A 15520-nucleotide genomic window follows, 5' to 3' on the forward strand; every position below is an offset into this window, starting at 1 on the left:
TGGTATGAGAGAGACTTCGACAGCCAAAAGTCCTTCTATCTCCTTTTTCATTTTTAACACTAAAACCTCATGTCTAAAGCTACTAGGCCCTCTGACAAATAATTAAAACACTCTTAAACTCTTATCACTATTTCTATCATCCATAAAATCCTAAGTTTTTTCTGAAATTTCTATCAATGATAGAAATTCCGGCATCATAAAATGGTGCATATTATAATTGTTAAGCATGACGTTTCTTAAATAAGAAAGAATGGGCAGAAAAAGGAAAAATTTTTGGCTTGTAAATTCTCAAAACTTTTTTTAATTAATTCAATTATTTTCATCTCCATTTCCTAAAACTATTTTTGCTAATTATTTCATCTTCGTCCATGCAGGCATCTGAATTATTAAATCAAAACAAGAAAGAAATGAAACACCGATCACAATAATTCTATTTAGGAGCATAACCATTTTTACTGGATTATAATTGTTGGACATCAATCGGTGCTACTACAAATTAAGTTCCATGACATGTATTTGCAATTTTTCAAGAAAATTAATGATGATTATTTTCTTGAATACAGTTCTTTGACAGGAGGAGCAAAGAAGATGATGCCTCCATTTCAACAACACGAGCTTTCATTTTCTCACGAAGCTCTTCCAGCGCTTTCTTGAACTTCAAAAGCTTATCAACACTCATCTCATCCAGGGGTTCAAGATTTGGTATCTCATTTGCTTTCATCGCCTTCTGAAGCAGCTGTTCTTTCTTCTTTTCAAACTGAAGCTGCCTCTGCAAGTCAAGGAGTTGGTTATTAAGTTTCTCCAATCTAGCCTCTGATCGACAAAAATTATAAACTTTAGTCGATTTCTTGCCCTTATCATTCAAAAACCGCTCAACAACAGGCTCGACGCTTGGGTGGCCAAACGAAAAGGGTTTGCCTCCAGGAGAGAAAACAACAATGGCAATCTGGGCTGCACAAAGGGTTGCAAGCTCATGAGCTTTCTTGAAAATACCACTCCTACGCTTAGAGAAAGTCACTTGCCTAGAATTGCTATCTTTCACCATCTTCATCTCTATCTTTCTCCTGCCCATTATTATTCAAGATTTTGGAGATATCTGAAGAGGAAGAGATGGAGATTGTTATAGCTCTCAATGTGTATTGGATGGCTTTATATAATTGGAAACTTAAGGGCATTTCTAATATTGGATTTTTTCCATTGAAAAAAAATTTATACATGGTAAGCTTTATAACTATATATATTAATTCTTAGTGGACCATATATCATATTTGGTAACCAAGTAAAAGTTGAGCTAATTTTACATTGATTTTCCTCATTGAGTGTTACATTTCAAAAAAAAAAAAAAATACATATAGAAAATGGAAAAAAAAAAATTGTATTTATATATGTATGGGTATTAAAAAAAGAAATATAGGTGCATTGCATGAATTTATGAATAAATATAAGTAATAATTTTATGGGGCCACTTATATATAAATATTATTTTTCATTAATTTATCATTTTATATAAATTTTCTTACATAAAATTATCATTAAATGCATAATTTCTCCCTAAATTGGCAAGAGAAAGGTGACCTCTTCTGCTAAGGAAAGTAGAACCATTTTGACTGTAAGATCTAGCGAAGTTGATAAAAATATTATTACAAAATAAATTTTAGCATAAATTTTTTTTAATTTTCATATAAATAATTAATCTTTATTTAAATTACAAGGTAAATTTAATTAGCATGAAAATTATCCCATAATACTATTTTTTATAAAAAATAATAAATATATATAGTTACATTTTTAGTTTTTTGAAGCCCATTTTCTGCTGTTATTTTGGTTTATTGAGTGGAAGAATTTTTAAATTCTAACCGCAAAATACTTAAATCTTAGATAATGTATAGTATGAGGAAATCAAAGTTGTAATGCAATCGTGATTACATTTATATTTGATTACGTTATTTGTTAATACATAAAAAAAATTTTAGTGTAATTAAATGACAATTATATCATATAATCAACTATAATAACCATTACATACAAAAGACTTGTATTGATTTTATTTATTTGTTATCAATATTATTACCACCACTATTATCTGGCTATCAGTACTACCTTATTACGGCCACCACCGTCACCACTTGATCAACACTATAACCACTTAGCCACTACCACTACCACCACCACACGCCATTACCACCATCACTACTTTCACCTCATCACGTAATCACTTCAACCATTACTACTTATTATTAAACACCATAAATAAATTAAATATTAAAACAAAAATTATTATTACATTACATTAATTATATATTTTTATTTTACAACCAAATATAGTAATGTAATGATAATTACATTCTGTTATATTATATAATAGATCATATTGCATTATGTTACGCTATATCAAACTTAACCTTAGTGTCAATACATAGTTTTTGACCATTTTTAAAAGGATAATTAAAATTTCTTCACTAATAGGCTTTACTTCAATAGTATTAAAATTGTCTAAAATAATATGAAGTCTTAAATTTGAATATCAACTCAATCCAATTATACTTAAAAAAAAAGGGTTACATTGCTCTAATAATTGTAGTTATTAATTTGCTAATGTTTCATTATCATTTACGTTTCTTAATACATAAATACCAATTTTTTTTTCGTCAATAAATGCCAAATTTATTTGGAAATAGGCTCTTGATATGGGATGCCCACTACATCATTTTTTAAGGTTTTAGGCCACCTAAATGGTAATGTACAATCATATATATGCCATATTGTACCTAAAAAAATCCCAATTATTTATTTCCATCACATGAAGTTCTATTTTATGTATACATATCCTTCATTATTTTTATTATTTACAGCTATATTTTCTTTATCTAATTAATTTTAAAGTTTATATAGATTTAAATTTTTTTAGTTCTATTTATATTTAAATTCTATCTAATTAAGTTTTTTTTATAATTTTAAAATATTTATTTATAATTATAAAATTAAATATTCTATTTAATATATATAAAAGTGGGAAGGTTGGGATTTCAAAAAATGCCTTTCATTATCTTTATTATTTACAAAAATACCAAAATCGTATGTACAGCCAAAAAAAAAAAATTGCCGCCAATAACATATATTAGCAACAAAGAATTTGTTGCTAAGCCATATCAGTTCATCGCTTGGCAACACAAATTGCATCACTAATGCTTCATCAAAGAGGTTTATCCATACAATATCATTTTTTAGCGACACAAAATTCGTCGTTAATACTTTTATGAACAAGACCATGCAGTATCGTCGCTAATAATGTTTAACGATAAAATTCGTCACTAAATCTCTAAAAATTTCAATTTTGAATACTACAATATTTAACATAAATTAAAATTTTTAATATTATTTTAATAATAATTATACTTGGTGATAATATATTAGAATTATTTCAACAGGAAATCAGATGCACATAATATAAAGATAATTAGTTATAAATATTTCTTACATCTTTATTAATTTCTTTTTTTTTCTATCAACACTATTCTTAAAAAATAGTAAAAGATTTTATTGTGCTAGTTTATTTTATTAATATTTTTAAGCATCTTCTATATATATTTTATTATATTATAAACACTACTATTTTAGAACAATAAATCATTTTAATTGACATATTAATATATCATTATGGATACTATTATTATTATCATTAAAATATGTGTCGTTCAAAATTACAAAACATTTATTGTCAATATTATTTTAAAATACTATAAAATAATGTCCATGAACATTTTCATTATATTTATTTAAAGATAGTAATATATTAAATATTTAAACAAAAAATTTCAAACATAATATGATAAATGAACTTTATTTTATTAAAAAAGAAATTTTTACAAATTTTTTTATTTATATTCTTAAATAAAAAAATCTGGATCACAACATATTAAAATTTGTTCTTGAAAATTAATATATTATAATAATATTATATTATATAAAAAAATTAACGAAAAAATTGCATATTAAATAATTAAATTATGAATATTTATAAAAAATATAAAAGTGCAATGCACGTTATTAAAAAAACTAATATATATATTTCAAATATTAATTAAAAATATTTTACTTTATATTAAATTTATTATATAACATATGATAAGAAAATATTTTTATGAAATTATAAATTAAAATATGAAAATCAGTCGTATGTTATATATAATTATGAAAGATCATAAGTTAAGGATGGCAATATGACAGGTTAAGAGCGAAGATCACTCTTTTATTTTTGCCTTACTTAGGGTCGAGATGTGAATTTTCTTGCCAGAAAATAGATTGGACGGGTTGTTTTTTAAGGAAATTTCTTTCTTCTTTTTTTTTTTAATTTCAATTTATTTTTATACATTATAAATTTATTTATTAAAAATAATTTATAATTTATAAGTTCTAAACACGATTCTAATAATATACACATATATTTATTAAAATTATAATATTTAAATGTAAAAAATAAACTAATTTTAATAAAAATAATAATATGTTATTATCTGATATAACTCCTTAAAATATATACAACTAATTTAGTAACTCGGGTTTTTGAATAGCCCATGAGCCTAATGATATTTAATGGTTTAACCATAAGATTCATTCAATTGGTTCAACTACTATAAGACATGTTCAATAAAAGGAAACAATCTTGATTAAAGATAAGCAATCTTGATAGGATTGCCAAATATAATAATGTCTATAATTATGCACTATAAATGGAAATATAATCCTATAATTACGCTAACTAACAATATCCATATTAATTACATAGTTGATTTACCATAACCAACCATTGTCCATATCTTATATGAAGATATTATATCATATGTGGAGGTATGTTTTTTCTCTCTAATCAATTTAATACATTATTCTCTCATACTAGCTAGAAGGATTAGATCTTTAGAAGTAAAGGAAGCACTTAAGAGAATGAAAGTGGGTAAAGCCTGTGGACCCGATGAAATACCAATTGAAGTGTGAAAGTGTTTGGGAGATATGGGAGTGGTATGGTTAACTAAATTATTTAATAAGATTCTAAACTCAAAAAAAATGCCTGATGAATGGAGGAGTATTTTAGTACATATTTTTAAAAATAAGGGAGACATACAGATTTGCTCAAACTATAGGGGAATTAAACTCATGAGCCATATTATGAAGTTGTAGGAGAGAGTTATGGAGCATCGACTACGTCATGACACTTCTATCTCTCTCAATCAATTTGGCTTCATACCTGATCGTTCAACTATGATAGCGATCTTTCTCATTAGAAGCTTGATGGAGAAATATAGAGATGTGAAGAAAGATCTACACATGGTTTTTATTAATTTGGAGAAGGCTTATGATAGTGCTCCAAGAGATGTCTTATGGAGTGTGTTAGAATAAAAGAGGGTCTCTATTAGGTAAATATAAGTATTGAAAGATATGTATGAAGGAGCAACTACTATTGTGTACATAGTGGAAGGGGATACAAGAGATTTTCCGATCTCAATTGGATTATACCAAGGATCAGCTACAAACCCTTACCTTTTTACATTAGTTTTAGATGAATTTACGAAATATATACAAGAGAGTATTCTTTGGTGCATGATGTTTGCAGATGATATTGTTCTGATAGATGAGACGCGAGAATGAGTCAATAGAAAGCTAGAGCTTTGGAGAAGTACTCTAGAGTCAAAGGGCTTTAAGTTAAGTAGAACGAAGACAGAATACATGCATTGCAAGTTCAGTGAAGGCCAAACTAGTGATAGGGAATGAGTTAGTTTGGATGGAGTGGTACTGTCCCAAAGTAATCACTTTAAATATCTCGGCTCAGTCCTTCAAGTAGATGGGGGATGTGAGGAGCATGTTATCCATAGGATTAAAGCTGGATGGTTGAAGTGGAGACGTGCCACGGGAGTTTTATGTGATCGCAAGATTCCCAATAAGTTGAAAGGAAAATTTTACCGTACAGCCATACGACCGGCTATGTTATATGGTAGTGAGTGTTGGGCACTAAAGGAGTCGTATGCGTCTAAGATAAGAGTTGCAGAGATGAGAATGTTAAGGTGGATGAGTGGCCATACTAGACTAGATAAAGTCCGTAATGAGAGTATTAGAGAAAATGTAGGAGTGGTGCTAATTGAGGATAAGTTGAGAGAAAGGAGATTGAAGTGGTTTGGTCATGTGAAGCGTAGACATACGGAGGCTCCAGTTAGAGAAGTAGAGCACATTAGGTTAGAGGATAGAAAGAAAAAAAGGGGTAGACCTAAATTGACTTGGAGGAGAGTAGTACAACATGACCTAGAAGCATTACACATTTTTGAGGATTTAACCTAAAATCGTTTGGAGTGGAGAAAGTGAATCCATATAGTCGACCCCAAATTTTTTGGATAAAGGCCTAGTTGAGTTGAGTTGAGTATTCTCTCATACTAGCTCTAACTTGAGCGTCAGAGGGTGCTCATCGAGTCCATACCTGGTGAACTTCTGACCCATTTATTTTCTGTTTTGCAAGTCCATACTACAAGAAATTTTCGTGAACTGCAATAATGGCGCTGTCTGTGGGAAATGACACAAGAAGCTGTGTCTCTCTCTTATATTCTTTATATTTTGAGCTCAAAATAGGAGAATGAACCAAGTGAGAGGATGGCTTGAGGTTTGCAATAACCTGACCAAAATTTTTTTTGTCATATTCTAGAAATTTATAGATTTACTCAAGTACAATCTAAAAAATTTATTTACAGTCACATGAGTTTTGTTTTAATTTTTTCAAAGGGCTATATATCCTATTGGATGATCAATCAATGACATTTTTCTTGTAGTACGTATAAATGCTTTATCATTGCGTCACTCTTTCTTCTTTGCTATTTGTAGGGCAAGGGGCGTGAGGTGAAATATCATCTATTAAAATTATATAAAATGCACCAGGTAATGCCCAGGAAAGATGGTGGAGTCACAATGGTCTCACTTAAGTACCACCTCCTTAGACAGCATTTCTTAGACATGCACTTCATACAATCCTAATAGAATCAAACCACTGGTAAGTACCGTCTTCCCATAACACTACCACGGTACTAAGGATTTATGCCACGAAGGCATAGATAGATAGGAGTCGCCACCCGGATAATAACCGGGACATATTCAGTGTTTCTTCCGAGGGTCATGGATGGCAACTTACTCCTTGTAGAGTTTCCACAACCGTCATTACCATAGCCCAATGTCTAGGTTTGGGATAGTGGGTACGTAAGGGGAAGGTGTTAGGCACCCCTTATGCCTGGTCTAACCTCGTTAATTCGAGTGCCAGTCCTCTACTAATGTTTCTAGAAGTCTTGTTTATTATTCCTTTATTAAACTTTATCCTAAATATGCAATTCTAATCCTACACATGCAAGTAATTCACAAAAGGATTGTTGTTTACACACAATTTTCATGCACAAGTAATTCCTATCTATGGGGTTGCTAATTATTTAAATGATATTTACCAGATGACTAAAATTAATTTATTATTGAGAATTTAATTTACAAACAAATTCAATTTCAAATAACCCTACGTTTCTATTTAGCCTAATTAATTAATTTTCACCAAGTTACCCTAAGGATAATTAAACTAAGTTAATTATGTACATGTGTAATTTATTCTAATATCACATAAGGCCCAAACAATCACAACCTAATAAAGATTTCTAACATGCAAATTTATTTTATAATTACCAAGTATTAAATTAAATTTATTTACATGCCAATGTTAGTTTTATTTACAAACAAGATTAATTTTAATTTACAAAGTATTTATTTAAATTAATTACATGCAAAAGTCAGTTAAATTAAAAACAAAGTTAATTTTAATTTACCAAATAAAAGTTCTATTATTACTACAATTTCATGCCAATGGTTATTCGATAAGTTTAGAGTTACTTACTTGTTAGTAAATGCAGTTGCCATTGGGGCAAGCTACCCTTAAAAAAGGGTCTTCTCTTCTAGTATGGCAATGATATCCCTGGCTTACTCCCGTTTAGCTCCATATAAGCTCCGCGCAAATGCCCTCTTTGGTACTTACCTTAGGGCTACTTACCAATTTTTATTTGTAATAAAAAATAAAGAAAACAAAGAAAAATAATAAAAGTACGAGAGACAGAAACTAAACATGTGCAGAGTTGTGTATCCCCTCAAATTAAACATGATTACATGATCTATATGAACATATAAAATAAATTGAAGACAAAGAGCATAGAATTAAAATATTGTGTGGCATAGATCTTGAAAAGAAAATAATAAAAACTGACCTTCTAGAAATCTTGTATGAAAATCTTCTTGAAGAAAAGAAAAATAAGGAAGAACTCAAAGAGTCTTGAATATCTCTAAATTTCTTATAGCTCTGAATTTTCTCTTCCTCTTTCCTCCCATCCTCCTTCTCTTCTCTAGTAGGGTATTTATAGGATTTTGGGAGAGAGGTGTGATAGGGTTTGGAGTCTTAGGATGATAAAGTTTAGATGACTTAAACAACTACAATTGCAGAATTCGAATAAGACTGGGATATGGGTGAGGTGTTTCAGCCAATAGGAAGACAGAAAAAAATGGAAGGTACTAATAGGGAATGAGGAAGAAGTGTGGTAGGATTTGGAGTCCTAGTGTGATAAAGTTCAGATAACTTAAATGACTAGGATTGATGAATTTGGATGAGACTAGTATATGGGTGAGGTGTTTCAACCAATAGGAAGACAGGAAAAAATGGAAGACACCAATAGGAAGTGAGAAAGAGAGTGGGGCCAAGGAGGAGAGAGATATTTTATTATTTTAATTTTCAAAAAATAATTAAATGGTTCCATTTAAAATTCCTAACTAGACTTTCTTAGGCCCATGGAGCCCAATTAAACTTAATTAGATCCATTTAAGACCTACCCATATTAAATTTAAACAAAATAAAATTTTATTTAAATTTAATTAAATTAATTTTCCCAAAACTTTATTATTATTTTTATTTTTTCAAGATCATGCCACATAATTAATAATTCAGCTCCATGCCTCCAATTACATCTTACAGTCATATAATTTTTCATCATTGGGTTTCCCACGGCCTCAATGCACATACTCATCACAAAATAAGGGTCTACAGTTTGCCCCCCACTTTGGCGAAAGTTGAGATCAATGCGAAAGCATTGCTCAAGTTTCGTCAAAGTGAAACTCAAATTTCTAATAACTATGAAACATTGGCTATGAGGATCAAGTATATCTTGCTCGGTCGACATACTCTATGTTATGAGACTAGCTACGGTCTCATAACAGTAATAACTGTGTCATGTGAAAAATCAGTGTATCTTGCTCTGTCGATACACTCTGCATCATAAGACTAGCTACAGTCTCATAACAGTGATAACTGTGTCATGTGAAAATTGAGTGCATCTTGTTCTGTCGATACACTCTGTGTCATGAGACTAGCTACGGTCTCATGACAATGGCAATTGTGTGATTTGAAATGTTATGGATTCGTATTTAGGACTGCAGTCCTAAACTACCTACGTATCCCCCTCATTATCCTGAGGAAGAATCAGACCCACTCGTAGTTCGACACTTGAAACTGTGGTGATACATGTTCTTCTACGCCTTACACACCTACAGGTGACATGTTGATGCGTGTTCTTCTACGCCTTACACAATTATGCCATATGCCCCAAACAACGTCTAAGGACTTACCAAAAAATATCTGTCATGAAATGTTATGGGTTCGTATTTAGGACCGCGGTCCTAAACTACCTACGTATCTCCCTTGCTATCCTGAGGAAGAATCAGACCCCCTCGTAGTTCGACACTTGAAACTGTGGTGATGCATGTTCTTCTACGCCTTACACACCTACAGGTGACATGTTGATGCATGTTCTTCTATGCCTTACACAACTATGTCGTGCACCCTAAACAATGTCTAAGGACTTACCAAAAAATATCTGTCATGAAATGTTATGGGTTCGTATTTAGGACCGCGGTCCTAAACTACCTACGTATCTCCCTCGCTATCCTGAGGAAGAATCAGACCCCCTCGTAGTTTGACACTTGAAACTGTGGTGATGCATGTTCTTCTATGCCTTACACACCTACAGGTGACATGTTGATGCATGTTCTTCTATGCCTTACACAACTATGTCATGCGCCCTAAACAACGTCTAAGGACTTACCAAAAAATGTCTGTCATGATTTGAAAAATTTAGAATGATTGGGTCTCAAAATTCTCTCTGATTTTTATGTTTCCTGTATGCTACTTCCTATCATGGGCATGCTGATTTTACTAAAGATTCTAAAAAAAACTTAGTCCTCTGAGGGACCTCTTTTTGCAAAAACTTTCTTATAACCTCAAAATTTTTGAGAAGAACTGTTTACCAAAAATGACTTCCTTAAGGTCACAACACAATTTCCTTCTGATTTTTCTTTTTCATTTTCTTCTCTCCCCCATGCTTCATTATTCTACAGCTATTTCAAAACTTTTTCTGCCTTGACTCCTTTCTCTTCCATGAACTCAATTCTTTGTGCCCTAACTTTTGCCTGAAATGCTCTTTAGAGTTTTCATCTCAGCAGGCTTGCTCTAACTTTTGCCTAAGCGGCCCTTTCGGGTTTTCCACTTAGCGAGCTTTCTTTTTTCTTTTCTTTTTCTTATTCTTTTTCTCTTTTTTTTTTCTTTTTGAAATTAGACAATCACCAGGATATTCATATCAAGCACCTATTCTATCATGCTCACAAGACAATATGTTAAATCAATACAATGTAGTTTAATTACTTAATCTTTTGATGTATCCCTCAAGACGCAAACATTCACAATCATAATTAAATAAAACATATTCCTGGTTAATGCAATAAAAACTTCTTTATTTATTCAGGTACACCATTACTCCCTCTTACATTTAGTTTTGCCAAATTTCTAACCTTCCAAAGTTAGAAATAAGCTTTATAACCTGCCGAATGGCCTTTTCAGGTTTTCCATCCAGATCTTCTCTCATCTCTCCTTTTGCCTAGACTGCCTTTTGCAGGTTTTCAATCTAGCATTTTTTTTTTCTTTTCTTTTTTTTTTCTTTGACCCTTACTTTTGCCTAGACTATCTTTTGTAAGTTTTCAGCCTAGCGGGCCTGTCTCACACAAAGTACCATTTGAGCCTGTCTAAATTGACTAGTTCTTGAAATTCATTCCCATCCAGGTCTGATATTCTTACAGTAGCAAGATCTTTTTGACTATGTATGGACCATCCTAGCTTGGGTTAAACTTTCCTCTTAAATCAAAAGGGACGGGCCGAGCTTGTTTCAAAACCATGTCTCCCTCTTTGATCTTTCTTGGCTTCACCTTTTCATTAAAGGCTCTAGTTATCTTCCTCTGATAAGCCTGCATACGATACAAGGCTCACATCCTCTTTTCATCAATCAAAGCTAGTTCCTCATATCTCTTCTAGGCCCACTCATTTTCTAGGATCTTAGCTTCTAGCATCACTCTTAAGGATTTGACCTCTTGCTTAATGGATAGCACTGCTTTAGTCCCATACACTAAAGAGAATAAGGTTGCTCCCATGGATGTCCTTGCAGTACTACGATAACCTTAAAGAGCATAAGGGAGTTTTTCAGGCCTATCCTTATATGTTTTGAACATTTTTTTCCCAACTAGAATCTTTCCATTCATATGGGGACCACACATTCTTGCATGTATTTCTTTCATTATTTGCTCAGCCTATTTTTCTATCACACATAAGAGTTTGTAGAATTGCCCCCCAGCTAAAGTAAGTTGAGTGACTAATCTGTGAATTGTTGCTCTATCTTTTTTGTAGGCTTATTGCGAGTATTCTCTCACTTCCAAAGACCTCCTTATGTCTTCACATTATTTTCCTTCTCCCTCTAGGTCCACATGTGCTACTATTAATCCTTCATAGCATGAAATTTTACTCCTCATTAGGATAACTAGCTAAGTCAACTTTTGATCATTCTTTTCCTATGGAGACACTAGCTTGGCTTGGGAATTGGCCATCTAATTTTAAGCTCGAGGCATGTGCTTCTTGGTACCTTGTTAACAAGGTTATAAATTTATCTCTTTCTTCTTGGGTTAAATCTTCAGCTAACTTAATGTCTTTAGGATTATTTGGTGTACCCAAATTAATAGAGATCGATTTTGATGTATTAATAGAAATAAATTCTAAATGATTATGAATGCCATGCATACGCCCATCAGAATAAACATCAAATAAGTAAGCAAAAAGACTGGTCATGTTATTGATCTTTGCCTCAAAATCTTTATCAAGTACATCAGAATTGGAAACATTAGTATCACTACTGTGAGCATTACAAAAGACAGACTCAAACTTAGGGGTGTAGCTTTAGGTGTTTGGCTTCCCATGCAGTCCTTAGATTAATGGTGCTGATTTTCTGCTTTAGCTCTTTCACATGTGGTAACCCTTAATCATATGTTCAAGTAATTGCCCCCTCTTTCAGGGACTTAGGAGGCTTTGTTCTTCTTTCTCTTCACTTGGCTCATAGCCTAAACCATAACTCGTGATCTGCCCCTTCATCTCAAGAAAAGTCACCAAGCCATTTATACTTTTTCCTAGGCCTATGCTAGGAAAATACTTTATCCCTTTCTTCATAGTAGCCACTTTTAGATCCATCTATTTTTCATAGATCCTAACAACTTGAAAATCAAATACTAGTGGAACTGAACCATCTAGTTGTAATGTAACTATGTCCTCATCAGAATCAGTCCAGACTTCCAAAGGACCCTCATCATAGCTAGAATTATCACAAATGTCAACAACCATTATAGACTGAGGTTCATTGGGCTTTTGGATGGGTTGTATAGGTTCACTGGGCTTTTGGATGGGTTGGATAAGTTCATTGGGCTTTTGGATGGGTTGGATAAAGTCAATAATTCTGTTAGGGTTATTTGGGGTGATGGAGATCATGTAGAGACCTGGTGTAGGTGGAATTTTGGTTAGGCATGAGGCTTTGGGTTGATTTTCTGGGTCAATTATCCTTTTGGCATCAATTAGGTCTTAGATATCATGCTTAAGTTGAAAGCATCAGTCGGTGTCATGACTGTGGGCTTGGTAGAACCAGCAACATTGGTTGATATCATAGCTAGGTGGGAGTGGATTTGGTAGTGGTCTGGGTGCTAAGAGCTGTAGGAGGTCTTGAGCTTTGAGACACTCCAAAACTTCAGATAAGGGTTAGCTGAATTGGAAAAATCTCCTTGGGTTGTGAGACACAATTTGAACCTCAATAACTTTAATGCCACTTAATTAGCCTGCCTCGGGGCCTCTTTCTAAAGTTGACCACAATTTTCTCTTCTAGCTCAAACATTTTGGCGTTCAATATTTCATCAAGCACGGTCATAGTTTCTTCCATTTTAAGTAGTACAGGTGAAATCCTTACGAGTCTCTTCCCTTCCCTAACCCAAGTGACCTGATTGGAAGTCTCTTTGGTGTGCTTTGAGGCTATGTTTGCTCAAAAGAATAGGATTTAAGGGTTAACCTAAGCATGCTATGTACATGAATGCAATACATGAATGGACCATTTTTTTTTCTTTTTTTTTTTTTCTTTTTTTGCCTTTACTTTTACAAAACCAAAACCGAACCATACCAATAGAACCAAAACTGAACCCAAAACCAGACCATATAAATTGAACTAAAATCGGACCAAAGACTGAATCAAAACCGAAAAAAAAATCTCAAGAACTGAACCTTCGCCCCCTTATACCTTCAACTCTCACGTGCAGGGTAAGAAAAAAAAATCTATCCTAGGCTATGGTACACTGGACACACCAACAGGGGGTGGTCCAGGACGATCCTTCCCTCACAAACAAAGGATTTATATCCTTAAAGTTTAACCATAAGTAAGCATCCTCTTGCTTAACATGGGTTTTGAAATGGACTTGGGCCTATACACACATTGGGCCTATGCATAGGCCTAGGTTCATCTCAACTACCACTAGAACTTATGGTTTGAACAGTAAAGTTATAAATCTAGCACAACAAAAATCTACGGGGTACCTAGGGTTAAAATCTATGGCTCATGGGCTTCATCGGGTAGGAAAAGGGTTACCCATGCGAGAGCTTGTCCATTAAGCACAACGGCCGAGTCGTGGCTCTTTATATACTCGAAGGTACGGGCATGGGGTGCTAGCATTCACCAATTCGTCATAGCTCGAGTAGAACCATGGTCTCCTTGGCTAGTACTAACGAGGCTAAAAGGGTAAGGGTGATCCGTGTGATAGTGTAGTGCAATGCAAAAAGTTTAACAAAGGAATAATATTAGACTAATAGAAACATGTTGGGGTAACTATCCATTTAGTCCCCAGCGGAGTCGCCAAACTGTAGGGCAAGGGGCGTGAGGTGAAATATCATCCATTAAAATTATATAAAATGCATCAGGTAATGCCCAGGAAAGATGGTGGAGTCACAATGGTCTCACTTAAGTACCACCTCCTTAGACAGCATTTCTTAGACATGCACTTCATACAATCCTAATAGAATCAAACCACTGGTAAGTACCGTCTTCCCATAACACTACCACGGTACTAAGGATTTATGCCACGAAGGCATAGATAGATAGGAGTCGCCACCCAGGTAATAACCGGGACATATTCAGTGTTTCTTCCGAGGGTCATGGATGGCAACTTACTCCTTGCAGAGTTTCCACAACCGTCATTACCATAGCCCAATGTCTAGGTTCGGGATAGTGGGTACGTAAGGGGAAGGTGTTAGGCACCCCTTATGCCTGGTCTAACCTCGTTAATTCGAGTGCCAGTCCTCTACTAATGTTTCTAGAAGTCTTGTTTATTATTCCTTTATTAAACTTTATCCTAAATATGCAATTCTAATCCTACACACGCAAGTAATTCACAAAAGGATTGTTGTTTACACACAATTTTCATGCACAAGTAATTCCTATCAATGGGGTTGCTAATTATTTAAATGATATTTACCAGATGACTAAAATTAATTTATTATTGAGAATTTAATTTACAAACAAATTCAATTTCAAATAACCCTACGTTTCTATTTAGCCTAATTAATTAATTTTCACCAAGTTACCCTAAGGATAATTAAACTAAGTTAATTATGTACATGTGTAATTTATTCTAATATCACATAAGGCCCAAACAATCACAACCTAATAAAGATTTCTAACATGCAAATTTATTTTACAATTACCAAGTATTAAATTAAATTTATTTACATGCCAATGTTAGTTTTATTTACAAACAAGATTAATTTTAATTTACAAAGTATTTATTTAAATTAATTACATGCAAAAGTCAGTTAAATTAAAAATGTCACGACCCAACCTAGGGGCCGGACCGGCACTAGGACCTGGGCCAGCTTAAAGCCCCCGAGGCCCGTAGTAAGCCTAACTATTCCTCAAGTCCATAACCAGGCCCACAATTTAGACCCAATATGCATATAAGATAATTTAAATTAAACTGTTATAATTTCATTTTGGGCCAACTTAGCCTAACTTTTCGTAAAACTAAAATCGTGGAGCCCAGCTCAACCCTATTACCTCATTTATAACCA

The 15520-nt window shown here is 33.0% G+C and overlaps 1 protein-coding gene across 1 annotated transcript; it reads right to left on the bottom strand.

Moving 5' to 3' along the window:
- Positions 1 to 535: 535 nt before the first annotated feature.
- Positions 536 to 1072, bottom strand: LOC110661865 (agamous-like MADS-box protein AGL29). The gene has a single exon (XM_021820661.1). It carries the CDS (start codon positions 1070 to 1072, stop codon positions 536 to 538), a length of 537 nt encoding a protein of 178 aa, XP_021676353.1.
- Between the last annotated feature and the right edge of the window lie 14448 nt (positions 1073 to 15520).

The sequence above is a fragment of the Hevea brasiliensis genome, chromosome 15 (genome assembly GCF_030052815.1).
Source record: "Hevea brasiliensis isolate MT/VB/25A 57/8 chromosome 15, ASM3005281v1, whole genome shotgun sequence".
In the NCBI taxonomy this organism is placed as follows: domain Eukaryota; kingdom Viridiplantae; phylum Streptophyta; class Magnoliopsida; order Malpighiales; family Euphorbiaceae; genus Hevea; species Hevea brasiliensis.